Source organism: Lissotriton helveticus, chromosome 6 (assembly GCF_964261635.1).
Source record: "Lissotriton helveticus chromosome 6, aLisHel1.1, whole genome shotgun sequence".
In the NCBI taxonomy this organism is placed as follows: Eukaryota; Metazoa; Chordata; class Amphibia; order Caudata; family Salamandridae; genus Lissotriton; species Lissotriton helveticus.
Window position 1 is genome coordinate 2,102,029,321 of NC_136067.1, and position 10,277 is coordinate 2,102,039,597.

The following is a 10,277-nucleotide window of genomic DNA, read 5'->3' on the forward strand; positions in this document are numbered from 1 at the left end:
GCTTAATCAGAAATGATTGTAAATGTTTCCTGGTTGTTCCGCAACACCAACCAATCCGTGCGCGAAACACACCAACAAGCCAATCAGGTTCGAGCTACGTCACCACCTTGCTCGACCAGTAAAATTAGAATCTCCCACAAAAGCCAATCAGTATTCAGCTCAACAGAAGCACGTGAGCCAATCAGAGTACAGCTTATGACGTATAGTACCCAATCACTGCGCAAACCGTGTGACGTAGACAGCCGCTGCGGTTTCTCGCGTCTCACTCCCAACGCTCACCCCTCCTTTACAAAAACTTTTTACAGCGCCATTTTAAAGACACTTTTTCAATGAAAATTCGATTAACAACAACAAAAAGATTAAACCATTTGTCTGTTTCTCTAAATAATCGTCAGTAAAATAAGCAACGTTATCTTACCCTTCACTCAAGCTTGAATTAGTTCTATTACTTTCTCGCAGTGAGTTTTAGAACGGGCTCATTGTCCCTATACTGAAAGCTTCAATTTCATAGACAATCCTCACTATACATACACTCTATCTGACATACCTATATCCCTAACACGTGTTGCACGACGACAACACTTGTGATATTCGACGATACCACTATTCTGAAACAGATCAAATGCACTGTGTGACTTGTGACTACACCCTGGCCACACTACTCTGTACCGGTACAACTAGGATTTTTCACACTGCAGGAGAAACCCTTCCGACTACATATAACGCAATTGAACGAACTCAACATATGTTAATCATCGATCCTATGCAACTACCATGTAGCATGTCGGTTACCATAGCAACCATCAACTCTGCTACCAGGAAATTGATCCAGCGGGCTATAGGAAATATGTCATAATCAACGCTACCCAACTCCACAATATACACCATCAATCAATAATCAATCACAAGGCCCATAAATCCAACATGACATAATTTGCCCTACTGAATCATGTGACCTAATTAACGTATTCACAAATTATATACATTTATATACAACCGCGGTAAATGAATTTATCATATTTTACAAACCCTACTAATTAATTAAGCCACTGTGGCGATAAATCTAGCTAATGGTAACCTAAACTCATGAAATAACAAGGCCAGCTTGTTTTCCAAAGTAAGATTTTTATTAGCTACTCATTTGGAAATTGTATTACAAATTTTATTATAGCATTTTTATTTGAATCATACCAAATGGTTATGACAGTTTTATTATGAATCAAAATATTTTTGCAAATGAAATTATCAGTTTAGCATTTTAAAAACCTAAGTCCCTAACTAGGCTAACTATAATGAAGAATAAAGTATAAAGTCTTTAGGGCTCTTACGTGCTCCAAGGAAAGTTCATCTGCACGACACCCTAATCAAAGGTCAGCAAAAAGGAGCGAAGAAGTAACTCTTCCACGGGGTAAGAGTTTTTATACCTTTCTACACTAGCTAATCTAAGAAAATGTATTTTTCTCTGCTGAAAAACGGAGTCCCATTGGTCCAAAAGTGACAAGCGGCATGTCACCACAATTTAGAATCACAGTTCCGTCACGTTCTTAGAGACCATTGTCTTTAATTTTCGAACGCATCTTCCTCCAGTTTTGCAACATTAATACCGGAAAGTTTTTAGCTTCCTCAGATACATAAACTGTTTCAGGCCTTTCTACCGGTTCCTGGCCTTGGCCTCGCTCAACGAAGAGACTGTCAGTTCAGCACGACAATTTTGTTTCAGGATAGGAGGAAATCACTGCCAACATGGACTCTCTTTGGCTCCAAGCAGATTTATTTAGTAAAAGTAAGTTTTCACTAGGCCCAAAGCTTGTTCAATAACTAGCATATAAACAAACACAAAGGAATAATTAATGCAAGTAATATAATTTGTTCTGTTGCCACCCTCCATAACTAATAATTAACCCATTAGTCTAAATTACCTAGCTGTAATGCACAAATAAAGCAGCATTTCATATCTACCATTCTTCATTTAATCCAGCAGGGTTCGTTATGCACCTATATAGAATAGAGTGACACTACATAGACAGGGAAGCAAAATAAGCACATGCCATTTATTTTAAACAGCTGCAATTAATTACGACACAACAAAAGACACAATTAATTTATTATTTTTCACGAACAAGGAAAATGCAACATAATGCACATTTATGAGCACACATGTTAATCCCCACGTGTACTTTCAGGTGTAATGCAACTTAAAACTAGGCTGAATTAATTCACACACAGCACAAAACGTTAGTAGGTTTACTTTATATTATGGAAGTGTGACTTCACGAGTTGAAATAAAATTATTTCCAAATCTCGCTCCATCACCCGCACCTGCGCGCCTGAGTGGTACTAAACCAGGCAGATATTTGGCAGCCACCGGCAACCCCAGAACACGGCCTATCCCTGCTGACGAGGGGTGATACCCCAAAACACGTGTCCAGGGATGGCGAAGACAGCGAAGATAGCAGAGAATCGAAAGAAGATGCATCGCGGAACACGTAACTACATTAACCAGAGTCCTTAGGGGTGATACCGCCGATGTGTGAGTAGTGTGCGACCCCACCCCCATTTGTAACATCCTATGTATCCTCGCATTGATGGCGATGGTCAAAACCATCAGTACTGGAGAATGAGTTCTAAGCAAATGAGTTCTAGTTTCAACTCGTCAATCTCATCTGTCAATCATTACTAGGAATTGATCAATCAATCAATCAGTACATTTGTAGAGCGCGCTACTCACCCGTGAGGGTCTCAAGGCGCTGAGGAGAGGGGGGGCTGCTACTGCTCGAATAGCCAGGTCTTGAGATGTTTCCTGAAGGTGAGATGGTCCTGGGTCAGTCGTAGGTGTGCGGGGAGGGAGTTCCATGTCTTCGCTGTAAGGTAGGAGAACGATCTTTCTCCTGTGGTGGTTCTGCGAATCCGTGGGACGGTGGCGAGGGCGAGGTTGGCGGAGCGGAGCTGGCGGGTGGGGGTGTGGAACGAGATGCGGTTGTTGAGGTATTCGGGGCCCATGTTGTGGAGCGCTTTGTGTGCATGGGTGAGCAGCCTGAACGTAATCCTCTTGCTGACTGGGAGCCAGTGCAGGTTTCTCAGGTGGGCGGATATGTGGCTGTGGCGGGGAATGTTGAGGATGAGTCGTGCGGAGGCGTTCTGTATGCGCTGAAGGCGTTTCTGAAGTTTGGCTGTGGTTCCTGCTTTTAGGGCGTTCCCGTAGTCCAGTCAGCTGGTGACAAGGGCCTGGGTGACCGTCTTTCTGGTTTCGGTTCCTGGAAGATATGCCATGTACTACGGAATGGAATGTATGCATTTGGGACATTCAACACCATACAAGTCTAGCAGTTTGTACTGGTGCATAATATGCCTTAGATTTTTCCTTGGTGTTTCTCTTGTTCCCGCTGCCAGTGCCATCCAAATCAGTTTACAGCATTAGGTTTTCTCAACAATTTACAAAGCGAGGGGAAGAGATCACAAGCCTGTTCCTTACTTTAGTAAGAAAAGAAAATGGAAAAAAGCAGGATCAGCAAATTGCAGCCCACATATATTGATCAATGAAATGCGTGCCGAACCCAACAAACCACTCACAACCAAGTACTAACCCTCTCCATCAAGAATGTGTCGAAAGACCTGAACCTTAAGCCTTGTTTAACCCATACGGCCACTTCCATAATGACTGAGGAATAGAAATAGAGGTACAGGCTCCAAATTTTGGAAAAATGATTAACCCCCACAGAAGCAGCATGCATCTCCTGAATGAATGCAACATCCACTGTAGGCCTATTGAGGTATGCAGGCACCAGTTGGACCTTGTGGTGGTCATTCACCCCTCTCACATTACAGGCAAACAGTCTAATCTGAAGTTTTGACCCCCCTCCTTTCACTAAGCTTTTCTGTAGGGTCAGAAGTATTTCTGGTATGAAAACCCTGTGTCATAGTATTGCCCTGACTCCTGTGATGTGTCACAGTGTTAGATATAACAGTAGTGTTATAAGCCTGTCCTTCCATATCGATGAGATGTAACTTGTCTTGAAACTGTGGGTGTTCATTGAGGATTAGTAGCGGGTGAATTGTAGGCAGCGGGAGACCTTTTCTAGCTCACACACGGAGTGCCTCCCTCTTTAACATTCTTTATAGCACGAGGGCAAGCCTTGTTCACTGCAGAATTAACAACAGTTTGCCTTTTATAAACAAGTAAAGAGAAGCTTCCAGTTTTTAATAGTCTCTATACAAGTATCTATGTCTTCAGGATGGTCCATCGACTAGGTACTCAGATTTTATGAGACTAAGGGGTCGGGTACACACGGATGACATTTCTAATCACACTGTATGACCTATGAACATAAATCCTCAGTTTGATACTCCTCGTTAACCCCCTCCCATATTTCTCTAATGGTGGCCACAGAGTTTATCCTTTTGGAGCAAGGCTTGTGGGGAGATAAGGCCTTTGCTTTGTCTTTCCCTATTCAGGCAAACACATTTATATATTTGTTTTTTCATATTGCACAGGCATAGCCTGAATGAACATTACAGTGCTTTAGAAAAGAAAATAACTATGTAAACCATATTTTATTAGAAAGGTTACCATTTTTAAACATCTAGGATTGCAGTCAGTACTTTCAGATGATGTTCATTTTATTCAAGATCAGCATGTTAAAAAACGACACTGTGCCGAAGTAGAAAGAATACACGTGAGATAGGAGATTGTAATCACTCCTCTAAGTAGAGGCCTCTTATTCACCGCTTATCCAGCAACCTGTCCTACAGGATCTGTACAAATGGTGGCAGCTCCTGTCCCATATTAAACGATACACCTAATGCACACAAACTTTAGGGGTTGCAAACCTCTAGGGTCAGTGGCATCGAACTTCCAGCCAACCCCACAACTCCACTTGTCCTCTCTTGTGCAGTATTAATAATGAAAGAAACAAAATTTCAACAATAAACAGCATAGACATAAGTTCCAAGACAACATACACTGAATTGCATGATCATAAATGTCCCCAAAACTGTGGATACGAGCCCTTGAAGGCCTTGCAGAGTACATCTCATATAACTGAGTAAATAGGCAGAGCCAGGTTTCATCACCAGGTAGTCAAAAAAATAGTCCTTATGCCATAGAAGGCAGGAACAGGGAAAGAAATCTAGCTGTCTTCTGTAACATTTGCATTCTAAGAAAGTTTGATACTCTCTGGAGTTTTAAAAATTGTCACCTCTGTGGGTGATGAGTAAGTTGCCCTTGGACCTTTTCTTGACCAATCCTTTGGCATCTACAATGACTGCCACTATTTCTGTGCCTTTGCTCCACATTTTGTTCAGGTATTTCATCCCCTATATCTGTGAGCAGGTGTTTTTTTTGTGTAGCAACTGATGACTCTTTCAAATGAAAGACTTCACAATCAGTACATTTTACACCCAGGGAGGCCTTTTTAATGCCTCATCAGAGAGTGTTTGAAGGAAATGCTCTTTCTTGTTAATAATACTTAAATGGCTTCTCCCCAGCGTATAGTTTCTGGTCAAGTGTCAGCTATTCCTTTTTAATGAAAGTCTTGTCACACTGAAGACAGGCACAGTTTCTTCATGGAAGGCATGTTGACACTTTATGTTCATCCTTTGAGAAAAAGTTGTTTCTGCCAAAAAGAACTATCAGATCAGCAGCTGGTCACATTTATTGCCGCCGTTACTTTCAACTGTGAATTTTCCGATGTTGCATTAACAGCCCCTTTGTAATGATTGCTTTGTCATATTCAGTATATTCATATGGCGTTCCTCCTGTGTGAAGGACTGGTGTCCCACTAGTAATTACTTTATGATGTCGCATTTGCTTTGCCTTTGTACTACCTTTCTGCAAATTTGCAAATCTATGCTTGGGGTCTGCTTGCCACGTTGAGTGCAGTGATATGCATTCTTCACTGTCATGACATTTTCCTCTTTGTTGGCTTACTGTTAATGTATTAGCTGTGCACTGCCAATAAATGAATTGTCACATTCAGGACGTTGATATGGTTTCACCCCAGGGTGGAATTTTTCATGTTGTATTAGTTCTAGCTTTTTTGAGATATGCGTTCTTCGGGTCATGACTTTCTTCACTGTGTGGACTTTGATGGTACATTAATGGTGCATTTCTAATAAATACTTTGTTGCATTCAGTACAGTCATATAATTTCTCTTCCATGTGAACTTTTTGATGTTGTGTTATGTTGCTTCTTTAACAAATGCCTGGTCACAGTAAGTGCACTGATATGGTTTCTCCCAGTGAGGACCTTCTGATGATGCATTGGCTGTGCTCTTCTAATACATGTGTTGCCACTTTCTGTACATTCATAAGGGTGCATCATTAAGAACACTTTGTTACATTCATACAGTTTTTTCCCAATGTGGACTTTCAGGTGTTGTTTTAACTCTTTCTTTCTAATAATTGTGTCACCACATTCAGTGTAGTTTTCAGTTTGGACTTTTGAGGTTGCGTTAGCTGTCCATTTGTTAAAAATGCTGTCATATTCTGTACATTAATATGATTTCTCCCGAGTGTGGATTTGTTGAGGCTGCATTAGCTTATTCTTCCCATGGAAGACTTTAACACATTCTGTGTATACACAGGATTTCTCTCTACGTAGACTTTCTGATGTTTCATTAGCTCTCCATTTGTTACATATTCTCCGTGAGTTTCAGTATATTGATATGGTTTCTCTCCTAAGTGAACCTTACGATGTTGAATCAAATTTGGCTTACAAATAAATCTTGTCACATTAGGTGCATTCATGCGACTTCTCCCCAGTGTGGATTTTTTGATGTTGCTTTAGCTTTCCATTTGTAATAAATGTTTTGCCACATTCCGTACATTCGTATGGTTTCTCCCCAGTGTGGACTCTCTGATGTTGCACTAGACGTGACTTTATAATAAAGCCCTTCTCGCATTCAGTGCACTTGAATGGTCTCTCTCCAGTGTGGACTTTTTGATGTCGCTTCAGCTCGTCATTTCTTATAAATGTTTTGTCACACTCACTACATGGATATGGTTTCTCCCCAGTGTGGGTTTTCTGATGTTGCCTCATCGTTCTCTTGGTTATAAATGCCTTGTAGCATTCAGTACATTGATATGGTTTCTCCCCAGTGTGGACTCTCTGATGTTGCTTTAGACGTGACTTAACAATAAATGCCTTCTCGCATTCAGTACAGTTGAATGGCCTCTCTCCAGTGTGGACTTTTTGATGTTGCTTCAGCATTCCATTTGATATAAATGCTTTGTCACATTCTGTACATTGGAATGGTTTCTCCCCAGTGTGGGTTTTCAGATGCCATTGTAGCTGTCTATTTGCTACAAATGCCTTTTCACATTCTCCGCATTGATATGGTTTCTCCCCAGTGTGGACACTCCGATGTCGCCATAGGTCTCCATTGGTAATAAATGCCTTGTCACATTCTGTACATTCATATGGTTTCTCCCCAGTGTGGACTTTCAGATGTTTCATTAGGTTGCCATTGGAAATAAATGCCTTGTCACATTCTGTACAATGATATGGTCTCTCCCCAGTGTGAGTTCTCTGGTGGCGCTTCAGCTCTACATTTGTTATAAATGTTTTGTCACATTCTGTACATTGATATGGTCTCTCTCCTGTGTGGCTTTTTTGATGTTGTTTTAGGCTTGCTTTGATAAAAAATGTCTTGTCACATTCTGTACATTCATACGGTCTCTCCCCAGTGTGGATTTGTTGATGCTCCTTTAGATTTGCCTTCCATCTGAACACTTTATTACAGTCTGTACATTCATACGGTTTCTCCCCAGTGTGGATTTTCTGATGTTTTCCTAGGTTTCCTTTGGTAGTAAACGCCTTGTCACATTCTGTACAGTGATATGGTCTCTCCCTAGTATGGACTTTCTGGTGAAGCTCTAGTTGTTCCTTTCTAATGAATGCTCTACAGCATTCAATACATTCATACGGTTTCTCCCCAGTGTGGAATTCTTGATGCCGATCTAGAGTCTCCTTGATTCGAAACACTTCATGACATTCTGTACATTGATATGGTTTCTCCTGTATGTGGACCCTCTGATGCTGCATTAGGTCTTTCATTGCAAAGAACACTTTTCCACAGTCAGTCCATATATATGTTTTTTTTTAGCAGGAAGTTTCGCATGATGCACTTGCTGTTTCTCGGTCTAATAAAAGTTTTGTCACAATCTATATATTCATTTAACTTCTCTCCTGTGTGCTCTTTCCGATACCAGGTTGGTTCTTCCTTCGTAATGAGCACCTCAGACTTGCTTCAATATCTCAGTGTGTTATGTCTTCAATGTTCAGCAGCTGATTTCTAAAAGCCAAGTAAAGACCTCATTAGGCAGTGTAGGTTTCCTGCTGCAGAAAGACGTAGGTGAGGCATTAGCCTACCAGGAAAGACGTAGACAGTTTTTACATCACTTCCTACACAAGTGATGCTTAATGCCTTTACCATTTTTGTTCATCACTGCATTTGTTTCACCTGTTAGATTAAGAAAAATAAACACTGAATAAGCTGAAATGCATAGCCCGTCAGAAAAATCTATTGCCATTTAATGAGACTTAACTGTCCATATAGACAGGTGCGCTGAAGAAATTCTAGATTACACTTTCAATGTAAAGATGCAGTAGGCAGAGTAAGAGCATATCATCCTTCCAGGATTCCCTTCTATTTAAGAGTGTGGACTTGAGGTGAAACCAAGACACCAGAGAAGGTTCCGGTTCAGCGAGTGAGACCCTCACCCCACAACACACTACAATGTTCAATTCATAGCAACAAGATGCCTCCCTTCTTATCCAGGGAATACTTCCTACTATCACACAGCCTAACAAATAATACAAGATGGACCATGCAATGCAGAGCATGCCACTAACAGCGGGAAACATAAGCAACTGCTGCAAGGGAGTCCTTTATACTATCAGAGACCCTGGGATAGGACCCGGGCAGGTAATCTGAGCATTTACCACATAGTGTTACTCCGGAGATCCGAGGCTCTGACCATCTGACATCCATTTGAAACACACAGTAAGGGAGTCAATAACTCTCACCTTTTACGCGTACAGCTTTCCCAATGATGCACAGTATAAAAAAAAAGAAAACTATAAGGTGTAATGAGGTGGCGTCTGTTACATCATTCTGTAGGTATGCACATTTTTCTCCACAAACGTGCACACCTACAGATTTACGAATGCACCTTTAGTCTGGTGTTAACCAGGAACTTTTATTTTACAAATTACATATATGATTTACTTACTTAAAGCGGTTTCAGCTCTCCATCCATTGGTCAGTTGTTATGCCATTCACATTTTGCATCCGCCCACTACACAATACAGCATGGGGCAGTGGCCTGCCTACTTCAGGCACTTAATCAGTTCCTGCCTCCTGCTAATGATGCTGTAAATTCCTTCTGTAGCTGGATTTGTTTACCCGATTGCTGCTTTATCAGAGAATAGCAGATGTTGTCCATTTGAATCTATTCTTAATTAAGTAATTCACTTTTTAAAATGCACACAATGAAATGCATTTATACTTGCACTCCAGTATGCATTTTAATAGAGGATTACAGCTATGTGTAAGAACTGGGACCACCAGTTCTCCGGGGGGTAGCTTGGCTCGAGCAGGAAGGCAGCCAGGGGCTTACGTGTAAAGCAGCTACACAACACACTCATCCACTGAGACAATAAATGGGCGCAATAATGGAGACCACACCAGTACTTTTGATTAAAATTCAAGATCTTTTATATATAATTCAGATCAGGGTATCAATAACTCATTAGTGCATTTCATTAGGGTGTTTCATTAAAGCAGTTCATTAGGCATTCCCATCAGGGGAGCAAAACATCAAATAACACAGCCTGTTGCACTATACTCTTCAGCAGGCTAAGGGAGTACATTCATAAACCAGGGGCGGACAATTCAGGAAGCAGTTATGAATATTTCATCTTGGAAATACCAACAGTTCAATACAGGTAACCATTTCAGGGAAATAGCGAAGGGGTAAACCAATCAGTATCATAGCACATCCCCATCAAGACTCATAGAAGCCCGCCCCTGCAAGAAATTCAGTACAGGGCAATGATCCACCACTCAATCAGCAGGGTTAAAACAGGTAATCAAACATGCACAGTTACTTTAGAATGAGCCTGTCTTCAGGCATTAAACAGTCAAAGAGGTGAATAACCTTGTTATCAATTCGGGCCTAAACAGTTAATCAGGCGTAACAAGTTAAGTAGGGGATGAGCCTGTCCCCAGGCATGTACAGTTAATGGGCCCGAAAAGTCTAACAGTTGGTATCCGGC

At 41.2% G+C, this 10,277-nt stretch overlaps 1 protein-coding gene across 1 annotated transcript; it reads right to left on the bottom strand.

Moving 5' to 3' along the window:
* Positions 1-5,595: 5,595 nt before the first annotated feature.
* On the bottom strand, positions 5,596-8,454 carry LOC144762072 (uncharacterized). The gene has a single exon (XM_078647206.1). The coding sequence runs from the start codon at positions 8,052-8,054 to the stop codon at positions 6,732-6,734; it is 1,323 nt and encodes a 440-aa protein (XP_078503332.1). The 5' UTR covers positions 8,055-8,454; the 3' UTR covers positions 5,596-6,731.
* Between the last annotated feature and the right edge of the window lie 1,823 nt (positions 8,455-10,277).

Excerpts from the sequence above, each read along its gene's own strand:
- LOC144762072 (XM_078647206.1), bottom strand. The coding sequence starts at position 8,054 with ATGAAAGACCTAATGCAGCATCAGAGGGTCCACATACAGGAGAAACCA.